The sequence below is a fragment of the Ambystoma mexicanum genome, chromosome 4p (genome assembly GCF_040938575.1).
Source record: "Ambystoma mexicanum isolate Mex_15411 chromosome 4p, UKY_AmexF1_1, whole genome shotgun sequence".
In the NCBI taxonomy this organism is placed as follows: domain Eukaryota; kingdom Metazoa; phylum Chordata; class Amphibia; order Caudata; family Ambystomatidae; genus Ambystoma; species Ambystoma mexicanum.
This window is the reverse complement of record NC_090927.1, coordinates 353935062-353954596: the sequence shown is the minus strand read 5'-3', so window position 1 is coordinate 353954596 and position 19535 is coordinate 353935062. Positions and strand designations below refer to the sequence as shown.

The following is a 19535-nucleotide window of genomic DNA, read 5'->3' as shown; positions in this document are numbered from 1 at the left end:
TGGTTTACGTGGAATTTAGAAATAAATTTCGGAGCAAACCTAGGGTGAGTGCGTAGAACCACTTTATCTTTGTGAACTGTAACAAAGGGGTCTAGAATAGAAAGAGCCTGAAGTTCACTTACTCTCCTGATGGAGGTGATAGCTATTAAAAAAGCAGTCTTAAGAGTAAGATGTTTAAGGGATGCTTTGTGCATGGGTTCGAATGGAGAGCCCATGAGTCTGGTAAGTACCACATTAAGGTCCCATCCGGGAGCAGGGTCAGCTATCGGGGGGTGTATTCTTTTAACTCCCTCCATGAATGCCTTTATAACTGGGATCCTCCACCACGACACTTTGAGTTGGGAGGTGGTGTATGCAGAAAGTGCCGCTAGGTGGACTTTAATGGAGTTAAACACTAGGCCTGAATCCAAGAGATGGGTCAGGTATAGTACCACATGTGTGGGAGAGCAGTCAATAGTGTTGATGCTTTTACTCCTGCACCAGATGACAAATCTCTTCCACTTGCTAGAATAGCAGTGGCGAGTGTTCGGTTTTCTGGCTTCCCTGAGGATGTCCATGCATCTTTGCGGGAGTTGTAGATGTCCGAACTCTATGACCTCAGGAGCCAAGCTGCTAAATTCATGTTCTGGGGGCATGGGTGCAGAGTCCTGCCCTTGTTCTGAGATAGCATGTTGTACGGGCAGGGGAGTTTTACTGGGGGAGATAGAGACATCTCCATCAAGTGAGCGAACCATGGCTGTCGGGCCCACATTGGGGCCACCAGTATCATGGTCACTTGTTCCTGGTGCATCTTGTGCACCACCTTGTTGAGAAGGGGAGTCGGGGGAAAAGCGTAAACAAATTTCCCTGACCATTGCATCGATAGACCGTTCCCCTTGGATTGGTTCTGGGGGTACCTGGAGGCGTAACTTAGGCATTGAGAGTTCTCCAGGGTTGCGAACAGGTCTATTTCTGGGAATCCCCATTGTGTGAAGACGTCGAAGACGATGTCTTCGTGCAGACGCCATTCGTACTCTTCGGGCAGGGGGAAATCTCTGCTGAGTCTGTCTGCCAGCAGATTGAGTTCCCCGGGTACATGTAGTGATAGTAGGAACATGTCCTGTTTGAGAGCCCACTTCCATATATTCTGGGCCAGTTTGGACAAGCCTGGAGAGTGGGTGCCCCCCTGCTTGTTGATGTAGTACATGGCTGTAGTGCTGTCCGTAAGGACCATTACTGTCTTGCCTTGTAGGTGTTCTTGGAAGGCTTTTAGCGCCTTGAATACCGCTAGTAGCTCCAGTAGATTGATGTGTTTGGATGCTACGTTCGGAGTCCACACTCCGTGAGCAGTCTGATGGGATAGGTGAGCAACCCATCCTGTGAGGGATGCGTCTGTGGTTAGAGTGGCTTCCGCCGCGGGTGTGGCAAAGGGTTTTCCTTTTTCCATGTTCCCCTTTGTCCACCACTGTAGCGAGAGAACCAAGGCCTGCGAGACCACCACTAGATCGTCCCATTGTCCGCTGGCCTGACACCACTGGCTGTTGAGCCACTCTTGCATTGGGCGCATGCGCAGGCGCGCGTGAGGTACCAAATAAATACACGACGCCATCATTCCTAGCAAGCGCATTGCTTTGCGTACCGTCACCTCTCGGCCGGTCACATATTGGGGGATCTGAAACAGCATGTTTTGGACCCTCTCTTTGGAGGGGAAGACGAGGCCGTCCCTTGTTTGAATTAGAGCCCCTAGAAATTGTTTGATTTGACTGGGGTCTAGACTGGACTTCTTTTCGTTGATGGAGAAGCCCAGTTGGAACAAAAGGTCTACCGTCTTTTGGGTATTGGAGAAACATGTTTCGTAGGAGTCCCCTGTTATGAGCCAGTCGTCGAGGTAAGGGTAAACTGGGATGGACAACCTGCGCAGGTGGGCCGCAGCCACTGCCAGTACCTTTGTGAATACCCTTGGTGCTGAAGCTATACCGAAGGGTAGCACCTTGAACTGGTAGTGTTTGCCCTCTATCATGAACCTTAGGTATTTTCTGTGCGCTGGCAACATTGAAATATGAAAGTATGCATCTTTCATGTCCAATGTTGTCATGTAATCTCCCTGTGAAAGCAGCGGGATCACCTCCTGTAAGGTCACCATACGAAACTTTTGGGGTTTGATAAACTTGTTCGCTGGGCGCAGATCTAATACAGGGCGCATGGTTAGATCCTTTTTGGGTACAAGGAAGTACACTGAATAAATACCTTCCGTTACCTGAGATAGAGGCACGACCTCTATGGCTCCTTTTTCCAGCAGTTGTTGTACTTCTTGAAGAAGGATGGCAAGATGTTCCGGCGTCAACCGCCGTCCCCTCGGGGGTCTGTAGGATGGGGAACTGTTGAATTCGATACAGTATCCGTGGGCTACGGTGGAAAGTACCCAACGGTCTGACGTTATCTCCTCCCATGCAGGAAGAAAGGATGTTATCCGGCCCCCGACCGGTGTTGCATGGGAGGGGACGCGAATCTTCGCGTCACTTGGAGTTGTTGGGGGCTTGGGAGCCTCTGGGGGTGGATCCCCGACCTCTCCCTTTGCCCCGGCGTTGGCCTCTTTGGCTGTACTGCCCACTATTGGCTTGGTAATTGGTGGCAGGGTATTGCTGATGGTGACCTTGTTGTTGTTGCCGTTGGCCACGAAAAAAGCGCTTGTTGCCATAGCCGCGTCTGGTAGTGGGCTTAGAGATCTGGTCAAGAGTCTTGATAGTGTCGAACTCTTTTTTGGCCATCTCTAGGGCTTCATCTACCGCTTTTCCGAAGAGGTTGGCGTCCTCGACAGGTTTATTTATTAAAGACGCCTGTGTCTCCGGTTTAAAGCCTGAGTTGCGCAGCCATACATGGCGCTTTAGGAGTATTCCTTGTACCAGGGAACGTCCTGCTGTTTCTGCCGCGTCCAGAGAGTTTTTTACAATGCTCTGGTTCACTTGTGTTCCTTCGCCAATAGTCGACAGTAGGCGTGTACGTAAAGGCTCCGGTGCTTCCTCTGCGTCTTTGCGCAGTTTGGCCCACTGCGCGTCTGCGTAGCTCGCAAGCAAGGAATTGTTGTTGGCAATTCTTGCTGAGAAGGCAGCCGAGGAAGTAACTCTTTTTGCAAGGGCATATAGCCTCTTGCCCTCCTTGTCAGGGGGTGCCTCACTGGTGGAAAGTGGTACCCCTGCCCTCTTTCTAGTATTAGATACAACTAGGGAGTCCGGTATGGAATGTCCCCTAATGTAGAGCGGGTCTGAGGGTGAAGGAGCGAAAAGTTTCTCAATCCGTGGATTGACCCCTCTGATCAATGCGGGAGTGGACAGCGACGGGGTGATCCTCCTTTTAACTGAGGCGAGGAGTGGAATGGTCTGGCTGACCGGGGGTTTTTCTTTAATGACTCTTTCTACAAAGTCTAATTCTGGAGAGAGTTCTCCCGTGTCCAGTTCGAAATGCGCTGCTGCTCTGCACAACAGTGCATTGAAAGTAGGCTGATCGTCAATTGGAGACGTGTTCCTAACTGGAGAATTATCCGGAGGAGTTAGATTTAGGGCATCAGTGTCGGAACACACTGATGGTGATTGCCAGGGGTGCGAAGGTCCTTCTCCTGGGCTAATCCCGAAGCCTTCTTCTATAATGTCTGTTCTGTCTTCTAGACATTCCTCCTGGTTCTGTCCTTCGTTGTCCATGAAATCATCTTCTTCCTCGAAGTATTGTTCCTCCCCAGTGAGGTCATATACATCTTGGAAGTCTGAGGCTGTGTCCAGCAGGGGATCGACCAGCCTCGGTTTTTTGGCTCTGGGGTCGTCTTGAGGCCCTTCTCTAGTTCTTCTGAGAGTTAGAGGGGCTTGGGTACTCATAAACTTTTCCATCCTCTCCATACAGAGGTGGAGTCTCTCCATAGTTTCATGGGGTACCCCAGAGCGGTCTAGCGGGGGAAAACTCGAGTTGTCTACCTCGAAATGGCTCGACCTCTCCCAAAGCGTCGAGGAAAGTGTCCCGTCGCCCTCCTCAAAACCCTCAGGTGTGTCGGGAGACTCCCTGACTGAAGGGGGTAGTCCCTGCTTTCCTTCGGGTGTTTTCGGCGTATCCTTTGATCTATGCGTAACGCTCGACGAAATCTTCGGCGTACGCTTTTGGGCGTCGGCTACAACGATCCTGGCTAAGCTATCGGCGACATTCTTGTCGGCGGAAGTTTGAGTTTTCGACGCTATGGGTATCGAGCGCTGTACGGCGGTCTGCGCCTTCTGTTGATGCGCACCGGCCGATGGTTTGGTGGTGGCGCCCTTGTTTGCCGAAAGCCCAGTCGCAGGTCGCGGCTGCGGTTGCGAGAGGGGCTTCGAACCCGAACGGTCCGAGGAGGCCGCCGGTGGAACCTGCGTCTCCTTGGGCGCCGAAGCTCTCTTTGACTTAGACGAAGAAGAGCCATGGGTTGTGTGCTTATCTTTATGTGAATCTTTGTGTGCGTCAGTGTCGCCGGGGTGTTCATCCCCATAAGCAGGGCGTGAGCCGAGCCCGTCGGGGCCGGGGACAGACGACGAAGCGCGTAAGCGCTCCTTAGAGGGGGTTTCGACTTCCGTGGCGGAGGTCGTGTCATCGCGTTCCTCGTCACTGTCGGTGGTAGCAGCGGCGGGTGAACCTTCGGCCTTCGACATCGCGTAGGCCGCCCACCTTTTAACCCTACGGTCTTTTAGAGTTTTAGGCTTCAGAAGCCGACAAGCCGCGCACCCTTCCTCTTTGTGATCGAGGGGCAAGCAGCGGTTACACCGTGAGTGCTTGTCCTTCCAAGTGAATTTGCCTTTACAAAGTGGGCAAAACCTAAATGGTGTCCTCTCCATAGCAGAGGCAATAAATCGCGATAAACACCCCCAGGGAAAGGAAGGGGAAAGGGAAAGGCATTCTCAGAAAGACCCAGAGATGTCCCACGACCCCACTCTCCCTACTGTATGTGGCCAGCGAGGCCAGGCCACGTGTTCGGCAGCGCCGAAGATTTCCTCCGCTCGACCCTCCGTCGACGATTTTGCTCGGCGGAGAACAGCTACACTGCGTCGAGGGAGTGCTGTATTAATCTTCGTAGAAGAAACGACCAAAGGTCGAGGGTTGCAATGTCTCTCGAGGAGCTCCGCGTGAAGGCGACCAGAAGCTGGGCGGAAAAAAACAATCTGAGGGACCTCGACGCGTGAGGGATTGTGGGTACAACGCACGTCACTATAGGGATAGTGTTTCAGACACGCCTGGTCGACGTCCCCTTTTCGACTACGAAAAACAAAATGCAATACTCCGCAGTGACCACTGGATGTCGGACCTATGCACAGCATGTGATTCTAAGCAGATTAACAAACATCAGAAATCTTTATACGCAGTTGACCTACGGATTTATTTTGGTAACCCGACCATATCCTGTTGGACGGTGACAAGGATATTAAGCAACTACCAGCGATTCAGTGGCCTTGTGGTCAACTGGCAGAAATACGTCCTCTTCCCAAACAAGGCCGAGGATGCAGCGCTCCCGCAGAACTGCCCTAACAGGTATCTATGACGGGTATTCAATTGGGTGAGCATATCTCAAAGTTTCTCGATTTAAATCTACAGACAATAATTGAAAATTCAAGTTTTATGTGTGAGGAAGGCATGGCATCAAGCAGTAGACACAGACACAATGGATACAAGTTTAAAAAAATTTTATTCAATATTTTGGTTAGGATGGTTGAATTACTAACTGGCCCTGAATCTAAAATGGGAGCAATCTCAACCATTAAACAATAACCAATATGTCCAAGTCATTCTGGTCAAAATAAAAAAGCCTATACTAAAAAATAAAACTTACCTTGCCCTGCTTCTCAAAATGACAAATGTGTCCAGGGAATACAAAAGGAAAATTGTTTCTCAAAAAGAAATTTCAGAATGGCTTCAGTACCAACTCCCTTTCCCCAGGTTCAACTCCCAAGTGGTCTAGAGAGTTCAGTTCTACCAGCCGTGCACACTTTGGCTTACTGAACAATTCAACAGTTCAATTTTAGGCTTTCAACTTCTGGTAGTTCAATAATTTCCTTACGCCTCACCCGCCTTGCCATCAATACTCAGTTCATATGTTCTCAATTTCTCACAGTTCTGCACAGGCTTCCCTCTGCTCGAGTCGTTCTCTCCTTCGTGGGTGTTCCGTTCCCCACATTTTATCTAATGGATCTTTTCACTGGCTAAGACTTTCGAAACTACAAGGAATTTACATAGACCTATGTGTATAGGTGCGTTTACCTCTCTCAACAATTCTTCAATTCGCAATCTTCCCTTGCAGCATCAATGCCTCTTGGTGCTTGCAGTTCTTATTCTTGGTTCTTATTCTCTTGCCTCCTTGGCCTTTTTCAAAGTTCTAATATTTTACTTTGGCCCTCTTGGCATATTCACAGTTCACATATTTCACTTTACTCATTCAACTTTGTCGTTATCGCGGTTACTTTCCTTCCTTTGATTTCCGGTTTAATAGCTTTCAAAATTCATAACATTTTACAGAGACCTTCGAATGTGCGACTTCATCTTGCAGAACCACTCTGGTACTTTGTATCCTTTTATTTCAACAATTGTTCTCTTCATTCGTGTTTCATCATTGGCTCATGCGAAACCATCAACTTTAAAATTACAACCACTTTCCCATTAACACTAACCAGACTTTTGATGCCCTCGATAATTCATCAGTGGTGTCACTTGGATTTCTTTAATCTTTTTTCTGCAGCTCAAGGCCATTACTAACACCTCCTCTGCTCATCCCCAACTCCGCCATTCACCCGGGAGGGTCACGGGCCTCTTTGTGGCAACTTGAAGATTTCTTTCCTCTGTTCGCTTGGCTTTGCTCTTCGAACACTCACGGCTTCCCGAAAGCATGGAAACTTGCCTGGCTTTCTCTTGATCCTCTCAAATGTCGACCAGCCCATTGGCCTTCCATCTTCCACAGCCTCGTTCGCATCACCCTCGGAAGGGCAGTTCCTTCTCGTACCCAGCTTTGCTCAAAATGTGCCTGTGTGTGCCACCTTTTATCTACAAAGGGAGTGTCAATAAGTGGCAGGTGTACATTGTTCGAGCTATGTGCCTGACTCTGCCTGACCTCATTACCATGACAGGCCTAATGCAAGTCAGGGGAGGTAATACTTGTGACTTCATTCCTCATCTTCCTCGGTGCAGAACGTTCATCAAGACAAAATGGGGAGGAATTATGGGAGTTTTAGTTTCTCATAACCATAAACAGGGATGGAGGTTAAAGGGGTTGTGGAAAAAGGGGGATACGTCTCACCATTGGTTGTTTCTACCCCACTACCTGAGGACCCCTACCCAGGTGATCCTCCCATGGTTGTCTACCGCCAGTATGGGTGTCAAAAAGCGATGGCCGTTCCCTGGCCACCGTAGTACGGGATCCCCGGGGACTAGGTTCTGAAACACACTCTGATTTTTCACAGATGTCACACACTAGCCGCCCTCCCACTGAGCCTGATGGGTAAAGGGGCCCTTTTCAAAATGATATCCCTGCCCAAGTGTCTTTATGTACTGCGGAACACACCACTCCCGCTCTCCAGGATGGTATTTGGTAGTATTGAGGAGGTCCTTAGGGCGCTTCTGTTGGGGTGGGGGGTAAAGCAAGCTTGCATTGCTCTTAAAACCCTTCAATGCTCAGTCTGGAAGGGGGGTTTGGCCTGCCCTGTCTGCAACAATATTACTGGGTTGAAATGGTGAATGACTGGCTGCACAGAGACCCTGGGTTGCCTCAAAAGGCATCTAAACGGGGCGGGATGGGGTTGGGGTGGACCCCAGTGCAGGTATTATATGGAAGGAAGGGTAATGCTCCCACTTATGACAAGGCATGTACAACAGGTATGGGTTGAGGCACACAGGCACATCAGATGGAGGGGGAGGCTAACTAAGTCAACACCAACGGGGTAACTCGCATCTCTGTGAGCTCCTCAGACATTGGGAGAGTCAATGGATTCTGAATGTGGCAGATTTGGTACAGGGGGATGGCCTCCTTCCCTTTTAGTCTCTGCAGGAGAGGTATTTACAGCCGACACATGCAATGAGATCACAGTTTCCTGTTCTGATTGAAGTCCCACAGTGCTCTGTTAGAATTGAATTGATATTTTATATCGCGCTCATACACAAGTGTTTTAGAATACGACAAGGCAAGGGAGGGGAACAGGCGAGAACAAAACAACGATCTTACTAGGCCCAGTGAAATTGAGAATGTGCAAGTGCATGGGAAAGAGAAAGGGGAAAAGTGAATGGAAGGGGGAGAAGTGGAAGTGCGGAACAGAGGAGAAACAGATTAATAAATGAAATAAATAAATGAAGCCAATAACAGTGGTAGTGCAGCCAGCAAGTGTTGGGTTTAGCAGTCAGGGTAAGTCTAATAAGTGCAGAAGAAAAGCGGGTGGGGGACTGTATGGGTACAGATACTCACCCCAGTGCAAGGGGTGGCCCAGATGAAGTGCAGGTTGAGCAGGGTTAGCAGGTACCTGGGCCGGGAGGACAGGGGGTGGCTAGGTGAAAAGTGCTGAGAGAGAAACAGATCAGCAGGGGAGAAGAGGGGCAAAGGCAGAAGCCCCAGCTGAAGACATATCTACCCCCAGCTCGTTTCTTTGAAAAACGACTGACCTTGAGGGAGTTAGAGGAGAAAAGAGGTTGAGAGGGGAGGTATTTACAGAGGGATAGTTGAAGGTATTTTGGACCCAGACCTCAGAAAGCCTTGTGGACAATGCAGGGGGTTTTAAATGTAATCCTTGCATCCACTCTGAGCCAATGAAGGGATTTCAGAGCTGGAGAGATACGATCCCAGGGCTTGAGGCCAACAAGTCTCGAAAGTCCTGTTCTGGATTAGTTGTAAAGGGCAGAGAGTGAGGGCAGGTAGATTTCAAAAGAGGCTGTTACAGTTGTCCAATCTAGAGAGAACCAGTGAGAAGACAGTGAGCTTCTGGGGGAAGGAGAGGAAAGGCAGAGTACCTCTGACAAGCTGCAGTAGGAAGTTTTACTTTTTAAAGACCTCAGATGTGGGCGGAAAATGAAAGTGTGGAGTCAAAGATGACCCAGAGGTTCTTAGCCTCACGGGTAGTGGTAGGAGGGGGGGCCAAGGGAGGCCGGCCACAGAGTGAGGGGAAAGGATGTTAAAGGTGTACCGGTGAGGAGGATCTCAGTCTTGTTGGCATTTAGACAAAGATCACTGGTGGCATACCAATCTTGAAAGGCAGTTAGGCAATCTGAGATGAGAGAAGGAGAGGAGGTGGCGGAGGGCAGCCTGAAAATGAGTGGGGTGTCAGCGTAGCACTGGAAATTTGAGCAGAAAATGGCAATGCAGTGGGCGAGTGTTGCCAGTGTTGCCAGGTATTGGTTGAAAAGCCACAGCGAGTGGTTAGATCCCTGGGTAACACCACAGGTAGAGAGGGAGATAGATGGTAGGAAGGACCCAAGTTTGACCTGGGAGGGTCGATCTGAGAGGAAAGAGGTCAGCCTTGATCGGTGAAACCTAGGTTATTGCGGAGACTGTTGAGCAGGGTGATTTGGTTGACTGTGTCGCAGGCAGAGGAGAGATCGAGTAGGATAAGGACAGAGGGAATGTTCGATTAAAGGTTGGAGAGCAGATCTTCACGGATGTTCAGGAGAGGCGTTTCCATGCTTCTGGCAGCGCTAGCCAGATTGGTGGTCACGATGAGAGCCAACAGAATCAGAATGAAGGTTAAGCTGAGAGATGGCCAGCTTTTCCAGGAGTTTACCCAAAAAGGGAGTAATGGAAATTGGGCGCTAGTTAGCCGGACAAGAAGGATCAGCTGTGGGTTTCTTGAGGAGAGGATGCACACAAGGGAGTGCTTCAGAGGGGAGGGGAAGGATCCTGAGGCAAAGAAGAGGTTGGAGAAATCGGCAAGGGCCGGAGCGAGGGTATCAATGTGGTCTTGATGGTTTTAGAGGAACAGGGATGAACCTATTTGACGAAGCTTCCATAGATCGGATTTGTTCAGCGACCTCATCACAGGAGAAAAGAGGCAAGGATGAGAACGAGGTGGGGGTAGCTGAAGGAGGGTCAGCAAGCGGAGACAGAGAGGGGAGAGGAGGGTGAGCGGAGGAGAGGGTGGACAGGATGTCTTGGGTTTTGGAAATAAAGTGAGAGGCAAGGGCATTTCAAAGAGACTGGGAGGCAAGAGGAGGGGTAGAGACTGCAGCAGAGTTGGCCAGCCCCTTGCAGATTTTAAAGAGTTCGGCCGAGTTGTTAGATGCCACAGAGACACAGGCTTGAATGTGAACTCTCTTCTTGGTGCGGACAGAGTCAGTATAGCCTTTGGGGCAGGCGGCAGGCCAGCTTGGCAGAGGATGAACAGGAAGCCGCCCATTTCTTCTCAGCCACCCTACACTTAGGTTTATAGTTAGGAGTCCTACCAAGAATTGCACTTGACTTTGGACTTCAAAACGGATCCTCATGACAGTGGCGAGAGCATCAAGATTAGCAGAAATTGAGGAGTAGAGCAGGGACAGGACTGTGTCAGGGTGTGAGTCAGCCAGAGTGGAGAGGGGTGGGGGAAGAGATGGTGGCAGCAAAAGCCTCAAATGACACACGCTTCATGGGCCGGATGTCCGAAAAGGTAGGTGGCAGTCTTGGGGTAGGCTTAGCTTGGGGGGAAATTGGGAATGAGAGGAGAGGAGGCAGTGATCGCTCCAGGAGAGAGGAGTGGTCAGAGAAATAGAGAGGGGGAGGCCAGAGGAGATCAAGACGTCAAGTGTGTGACCTGCATAGTGAGTCGTGCCAGAGGGGAGGATAGAAAGGGAATCACAGAGTTTGCGAAAGAGTACAGATGAGGAACAGGGAGAATCGAGATGGATGTTAAAGTCACCAAGGAGGAGGAGTGGAGTGGTTAAGGCCAGGGAGGAGGAGGAGAGGTCTGCCCACTCAGAGAAATGAGGTGATTTGTCCAGGTGGCTGGTAGAGAGTAGCAACAGTAAGAGTGACTAAGCGCGAGAGAGAGCCTGCAGACAAGACATTCGAAAGAGGACAACGTCTGAGTGGGGATGATAGAGGCCGGAATCCACTCAGGAAAGGCCAGGGCTACACCCCCTCCGGGCCAGGTGGATCTGGGCGCCGAGAGGATCTTGTACCCATCAGGGAGGAGAGTGTCGAAACTCGCGACAGAGCTGGTCATGAACCATGTCTCGGTAAGACCGAGGTGTTAGGCAACATTGTATGCAGTACCGTTTGAGCGCACTACAACAACCCTGACCTCCTGGCAATAGGAACCCAACCTTTGGTATAAGTCTGTACTACACAGGTTGGTAGCGTGTTGAGTAGCCACGCTTATTCTCAAGAGGGGTCAATGTGAGCTGTAGGGGAGCTACACAGAGATTCACAGTGACGAGTATTCAAATAAACACTTACACACATTGTTTCTTGAATAAACAATTATTAATTTATCAATCCGAGTAAGCTTTCTTCAGAAGGGAGCAATATAAAAGCAACACACAAATACACTCCAAAACAACACACTTACTTCTAAATCAGTAAAGACCCTTTTGGGATGGCCCACAGTCTCAACCTACGCCCTCAGGTGACTTCAATAGCTAGGATGCTGGGGACATTAATATCTTACTGTAGCATTTTCGAACATTCGTACGAATTGGTCAAAGGAAAAGGTTATTAGAACAAACAAGATATCACAAATATTGTTAAGCAGGCGAATACCTTTGGATCCCCTAAGCAGAGTCATTCAGTATAACAGGCTAAGCCAAAGTCAATGGGCAAAAGTCTATATGAGTTGAAGCACTTCTAGTAGGTAAGTAAGAAAAGTTCTTTGCACAATGCTTGAGAAGTCTTTGAAGAAAAGAAGAATCAATGTAGGGCCACACACTGTTTAGGTTTGTGAGTAGTAGAAGACGCAAGCAACTCTACAACAAGAGTTAGGTTCTTTCAGACTCTACAGTACCTTTGGATTGAAGAAAAAGTGCAGCAGATGACTCTTGTTCCTGTGCAGCTCTGCAGATCTCACTGTTCCTGGGCCTCAGTCAAGGGGACAAGAGGGAGGACCTCTGGAGACTCCTGCACTGCAATGGGACGGTCACCGCTCGCAACCGGCAATCTTCAAACAAGTGGCACTTTGGTGTTTCAGCTCCTCGCGACTATCGCAAATAGCAACACCGTGGTTCCTAGCAGTCGAGATGAACTGTCCTTGCTTCTACGGTCCCGCACACTGTTGAGGGGGCTCAGGCACAGTCAGTCCTGCTTCCTGGGAGTCCAGAGGATCATCCTGGGCTCTTAGCAAGTTTAAAAGCAAGGCAAACAATCTGGTGTTCTTCTCCCTGGCTATTCGGTTTTCAGCAGAAACTCTGGAAATTCAACCAGCTCCAAGAAGATATCCAGGTGGCTTACTTTGGAGTGGATTGGTCCCACCAACTCAAAAAGGGAGACGTCGTCCTTGCAGGGGCTTCTCTGTCGATACGAATTTGGAGTTTCAGCACAGCAGCAGGGCTTCACCGAGTAAACCAACGGTCCAGGAGTTGCAGCAGGCGTCCTATTCAAGTTCTTCTTCGTTCCTTCGTCCAGTGATCGACTCTGCCTTCCAAGCAAAAAGCCTCGCTTTTTTTCAGTTCTCTCCCATTCATTCCAGCTTAGCTGTCAGTCACCAAGCAGGGTGGCTGTCCTTGCCAGACCGTCAGCCGGCCAATCACTACAGAGTGCATTTGGGTCTCCTAGGAGACTAAGCACAGGGAGTTTGGGGCACCTCCCTCACTTCCTGCTCCTGCAAGACACCCTGGAGCCAGAGGCGGGCTTCACTTCTGAATCCCGCCAAAGGCAAAACGGACAAAGGGACCAAACCTGGTTTGGTGCGCAGAGTAAATCTCAAGAAGGACCTTTCCACAAAGAAATGGTGCCAAAAGAAAAACGGGGCCATTTTGACAAAAATGGCACCCTTGGGTGCTTTACTGAAGCTGCAAATGCAGCCTGCGGTAAATGCACACCACAGTAGTTAAAAGTAAATCACTGCCACCAGCCATTCACCGAGGAAAGGTTAACATAAAAACGTTACATGAGAAGCTAGACAAAGGGGATACTAAGTAACCCCTCCAGAACCCTATTGTAAGATGGTGTGTGCTGGGTCTAGAAAGTCAATTTCACTTTACTGCTCTGGGAAACAGTAGTTTATTCCAGAGAAGGTATTTAAACATTTGGGAAATCTGGGAAACTTCCCTGTGCCACTGCATTGAATGTGCTGTGTGGCACAATGTAAAAGATGATGCCTATGGAGTTTGTCAGGCTCCATAACCAAAAGAAAAACAGAGCTTAAAAAAATCACATTAAAATACACGAGAGAGTGGGGGGAAAAAAGGGTCCCACTCTCTCCAGGTTAAAAAAATCAAGTCCTCCAAATCCAGCAGAAATGCTGTGGGTCTCTAAGGTGGAGGGAATTAGCACATTTCTGAGATTTCTCCCTAACACAAGGACATCAAGGTCTAGTTCTTCAAGGAGGTGGCAGATGTCAGGAGTGTTTGACAGCAGAGCGAGAGATGATAGTGGCAAGATGAAGGTTGCCAGACTTAAAGACCTTCCGGGGAGGGGTATAAATCAGGGGTATGCCCTGCGGAGGTGTGGAAGGAGCCCAAGGTGGGGCAGGGGAGGAGGGAAGAGAGGCCAAGGAAGCCAAGGGAGGAGGGGATAGCCAGAGATGAAAGGAAGTTGATGAGGTGTGGAAACCGCCCATCGAAGAGGAGGAGATTGGCCTGAAGGCCTTGGACCATGACAGTGCAGTTTAGGTAGACAATGATAACTCTGGAGGAGTCGAAGGAATCCATGAGGACCTCCCAGCGGGTGCCCCCACTAATGGGAGAGGAGGAGACAGGACAGAGCACAGAGATCATATGAGGGGTCCATAGATCTGGCAAAGGAACGACAAAGAGAATGTCAGTGAGGGTCTGTCTGGAAGAGGCACTGGAATAGGGGTCAGCGATGGGGAGACCTGGGTTGGAGGCCAAGATATCCTTTTTAAACAACCTCTTACCAGACTTGGTGAGAAGGGAAGGATAGTTGATAGAGAAGCAGTTGGCGTAGATAGGAGAAAGATAGCACCATGGGTGAGTAGAGAGAGGAGGCAGTGGGAGAAGTATGCAAGTACAGCGGTAAGGAACAGTCACTGGGCTAGCAGATTACAATTAAAGGCTAAAGTTAAATGAAAAACACACCCAAATGGGACTTTCAAGATAGATGAGAAACACACCCAAATTTGACGTTCAAAGTTAAACGCTAAGGCACTGTGGTAAAGAAATTAGGTATGAATCAGAAGTTGGAGGCGAGTGCCGAAACAAATGCATTAGAGAGCATAACAAGTAAAACAACAAGCAGGGAAGAGAGGGAAGGTCCCAAGAAAGGGAATGAAAGGGCAGACAGAAGGAGGGAACTAACGCAGTGCAAGCCAAGTAAGAGTCTTGGTAGTCCAGTCTCCAAACAGAGTGCAGTAGCAACCTCAGGGAGGGTCAAGTTGTGGCAGTAGATTCATGTAGTGTCCTGGTAGCGCACAGGGAGCAGACCGGGGCCTTAGGAGTGGGCCTTTGGAGAGGGGGCCGGCTAATGCCTGCCAGCCCCATATTCGGCAGAAAAAGAATTTACCAGCCAATTGCAGCGCAGGATACGAGAAGTCCGTCCAGACACACTACCTCAAAAGAGAACACAGCAATGTATTTTTTTTATTGTTTATGGTTTGAAACAAAACCTTTACAAAACATTTAATAAAAGCAACAAAAACATGAATGTCTTAATACCTTTCAATTCATATTACAATAAAATCCCTTCATAGAAAACAACAAAAAAATTCAATACAATAAAATGTTCATCCAAGTTACACATCAGCTTTATATACGGCCTAATCCACTTAAACAATTTTGTTCGATACGAGAAAAGTTACCAACAAGAACACAGCAATTTGGCATGTTAGAAGCACCGCATGGTGGTCACAATGTGTGTGGGCAGAAGGACACAGAAGATCAATTGCATGTTGTAGCAGGCCGCAGAATGTAGGAGAACACTGCAAAGTAGCGCGCAGTAAATGCATTTGTATTTTATTTGTATAGTGCGCAAAGTGCAAGGGCATCTGGGCGTATGTCTTCGGTTGCAGTGACAAAAATATACAGCAAAGAACAGTGGGGCAATATACAGGAAATGTAATGCGCCGTGATTTCAGTAAAGCACGGGGAAAAAAAATTAACTTCTGAAAATTCCGTTTTTACCAGAAAATTGCTTTGTTTTTTGTTCTTAAGTTGCAGTGGTCTCACAAATGCACCTACCTAATGAATAAGGCTGTTCCAGCCGAGCACGACCAGGAACTTCAGAAATAGCAAGTGGGAGGCTGCAGACCTTGCGCTCTGTAGTAAAGATAGGGTTGAATGAGGCTAACCTCGTTACAGTGAGAATTGAGACAAGAGTCATGCCGACTCTGTATCAAGTAATATCTGCCTACGGGACACAGGAACTGTTCCACCTCAAGGACAGGTGGGATAGGGATGTGGGCCCTATGGATCCCGAGAAATGGGTGGAGGCGTTGATGTTTCCTCAGGAGATCGGCATGTCTGCCAGACTCTGCCTTATACAGTATAAGCTTATGTATCGCGTCTACTACTACGGTACCAAGCTGTGTTGGTGGGCTGACAATGATAGTCGCTTACTGTGCGGGAGGCTTAGGGAGCACATTTTATCCCACCCCATGGGAATGTTTTCAGGCTCAACTACTGTGGGGCAAATGTATAGACTGTCAAATATATTTAACTTCGAGGTCCCCAGTGACCCGAAATGTGTACTACTTGAGATATGGGGGGGAGGTGGCGCTCACTAAATACGAGAGGATATTCCTGTCCATTGTTTTGAGACAAATCAAGAAAGTTATTTCTTTGTTATGAGGGAAACCTAGATTGCCCGATGGTCAGCCGAGATGGACATGTGTATAATGCAAGGGGGTGTCCTGCAAACTTTATGGAGGTTTGGGGTAAATGGCAGGAGGGGGTGATGGGTAGGGGTGTTTATTGGACAAGTAGTGATGTTGGACATTGATGTGACCGATATTCTCACCAGACTTTCTGCCGTATGCCCAGCAATTTTATTTTCTGTCCATTCTTCTGTGCTGCTATGTCAAGCCATGATGGTTATGTTTGTTGCGCTTTTTAGTTCTTTTGATGAAAACAACAAAAAATGATTCATGAGAAGAAAAAGAATTGCAGCATGCCTTTTGTCTGGCTGCATCTGAGGAGTTCTGTTGCGTCCGATTTCGGCATGCTTTACTGCTGCAACTCTATGGGGATTTTGACTACCCCTATCACAACCCCATTGGAAGCCAATTTGAATTGCTAAAAAGGCGATACTTAACTTTTCCCAGCACCCTTTAATAGAAGTCAAGGGAAAATGGAGGAGGGGGATTTTGACCCCAGGGATGCTGAAGATTGGCAAGAAGCCTTAACGACTCCCTGTGAAATTGAAATCACAGCTTGTCTTTGGCAGATCCAATTGAAGATCCTATATCCGGTCTGTTAGACCAGGGACCTGCTGTTTAAATGAGAATGCGACAGACCCCAATTGCATACACTGCATTAAGGATACCGGCACATTCTATCATATGATTTGGCTCTGCCCAATGGTTTGCAGATTCTGGCTCGCAGTTCAGAGGTGTATTTCTTTCGCACTTAACCAAACAATTCCAGATGACGCAAGGTTGTGCTTATTGAGGCTATGGAGCGAGCTAACATTCTAGTTATGCTAAGCACTTTCTTGAGAATGCCTTAATAGTGGCAAAAAGAGGTATGGCTTTACACTCCGTGGGGATGGGAGGGGTGTTTAGGGGAGGGCGGGAAGGGAAGGGCTAAGGATCCACTGAAGGTCTTCAAATGGGAGCAAAATCTAGATAGCTGGATGTCTGCAGAAGAAAGTGTGCATAACGCCAGAGGCTGCCCTCGTAACTTTAGGAAGATACGGGGCGCTTAGGGTACCAGAGGATTGAAGGCTTCCGATTGAATTGACATGTATGTTCACCAACTGTATTGTTTGTACGTGGTTAATTTCAGTAACAGATAGGCTCTCACTGATGCTTTGCACAACAATGTTTTTTGATGCACTGTTTTGTGTCTTCTTTGTTTTTAGAAAAATAAAAAAATATAAACAAAAAAATTAAAATACTAGAATGCCATGGAAGATGTAACTGCAAACTGTAGCTCAACTTCAAAAGACTTTTGCATGCATCCTTGCAGCTAACACCTTTGCATTTCCAAACATTGGTAAATGTATTTTTAAAAGAATGTTGATATGCCACCAAAATGTCCTTCTGTTAAAGTCTAATTATGATATGATATGTTTATTTATATAGCGCCTATACACAATGTGTTTCAAAGCGCTTCAAGGCAAGGGAGGGAACAAGGGAAAAAACAATGACATTCTTACAAGCCATGAAAAGTAAGGATGTGAAATTAACTATCGTACTCGGCCTGTCGACATTTCAGATAGTGCAAGAGCTAAGACATAGATAAGGAAGGGAGGGGGAGAGTGGGAAGGAAATGGAATCAGACAGGCGACTACCGTACTAGGCCTGACGACAGAGTTAGCAATCAAAAGAGTGGAGCAGCAAGAGGGGAGAGTGAATACAATTACAGAAGTCAGTAGTAAAACATAATGTTGCAAGCCAGGATACAAGATGAAGATGAGAACAGCATGAATCAGGGCCACCATGAGTACAAGATGCAAAAGAAGTTCAGCATGAGAGTTGAGAAAGGGTGACGCATCAAGAATGAATGAAGTCCATAAAAGTCAAATCCAGCATTGTCCACAAGACGGTGATGGTGAAACCAGAATGTATCAGGACTGTAATTAAGCAAACATTTTGTTTGGAGTCTTATATTTATGAGCAATTAATGCAAAAAGCTAGCCTATTCATTTTTAATTGCCTAAATATGATAAACAAACCAAAGTCATACATCTCTAATACTCTAGCCCTGTATAAAGGGATGAAAACACAGTGCAGGAAAGAGTGCAACACAAACCCTGCTTTAATGAGATCTTCTGTCACAGATTCTCATAAGATGAGGTATTTTCATGAATTGTGTCAGCCAACTATTTCCCAAGTACACGTAAAAGTAAACTCATAACTGTCTTCAAAATGGAAAAATCAATGATAAATTGAATTAAAAAGCAGTGTAAGCGAAACAAGGCATTCCAAACTTCAAAAAGACGAACAAATCTGTCAATACAAACATTAAACCGCAGTTTCATCAGTCTCTCCAAATTAAAACAGGATGGCAATAACACAGACTGCGGACTATCATTTTCAAAAGTATGATCACAGATTCTGGACTTGTTAAAGACAGAATAGAAATGTACATATACATTCACATGCAAATAAAACCTCTTACTTTTACCTAAATGCAAACTGGATGTGGATCCATGTGATGAAAGCGATGGCGGTGGTGTAAGTGAATGTCCTGGAGTTTGGCTTTGCAGAGGCATACCAAGGGGACTTGGAGAAGAAGAAAATCCGAGACTATTGTAAAATGGCTGCCCTATGGATGCTAGGCTGCTACCAGACCGTTTGTACAATTCGGAGGTAGCAGACAGAGATTCTCTCCTTGAGGTACTATTACTTGCAGAACCGCCAACTGAAGATTAAAAACAAAAAGTAAGGGCCAAATTATATTCAGGAAGTTAAATGAACATAAGACAACATATGTTTCATTCAGTAGGGTAGTAAAATGGCAGGCAACATAAAAATGATAAACTATTATTTTTTTAAAAAACAGCTCAAAGCAGCAATGTGATATATATATATACACACACACACACACACACACACGATACAAAAATACAGGAATTTGTGGATACAAATTGATGTTTTAGATTCCTTCTATTTATCTTTCCACTCATTCCCTTGCAACTGCCCTCAACACCTTCAAAATAAAACATGCTCAGTAACTCGAGAGTAAGCAAAATACACAAGACCCACTAAACTTACACAAAAATCCTAAAACACCCGATTGCAGTCTCCAGTGAATATTACATTACAAATGACAGGTGGTCCCTAGAAAGATTTTTCACAGGAGATGCTTTGAAGTTGTGGGGCTTTCATTACACCTGTACATTTAAACGTGCCTGATCAAACATATTGCAGGGGGAAAACGTTAAAAAATTACTACATAAAATGGACTTCCATGTAATAAAATGCAGGTTCATGGCATGGCATTAACATTAAAAAACTGTCTACACCTAAAGGCACTTTCCAAAATTTATTTTCTAGAGACTGTAGTCAAAACATACTCTACAGATGACATTCTGTTTGCAACCATATCACACATCAAGTGGTATATAACAACTATGTTGTCTATATGTAGTTAGATCAGTATTCCTCTTGTCCATGTTGGTTTCCAATAGTTAACCTACATCCTTGAGCCGGTTTCTACCATTCTTACTTTAACTATTATTGTTTTGCTTAAAGTGATACTGCTATTTTCAGAGATCCAAACTGTTCTTGTTCAGTAAGTGTATTCATTTAACTTGCACAACAGTGGACAAAAGA

General features: G+C 47.1%; 1 protein-coding gene across 7 annotated transcripts in view; it reads right to left on the bottom strand.

Moving 5' to 3' along the window:
• The window catches only part of PUM2 (pumilio RNA binding family member 2), a 2101998-nt gene that overhangs the window by 945847 nt on the left and 1136616 nt on the right, over nt 1–19535 (bottom strand). For all 7 annotated transcript variants that reach the window (XM_069605904.1, XM_069605906.1, XM_069605907.1 and 4 more), the window contains one exon: nt 18385–18621. In XM_069605904.1, coding sequence (XP_069462005.1) covers nt 18385–18621 — 237 coding nt within the window. The remainder of the gene's footprint in view (nt 1–18384; nt 18622–19535) is intronic.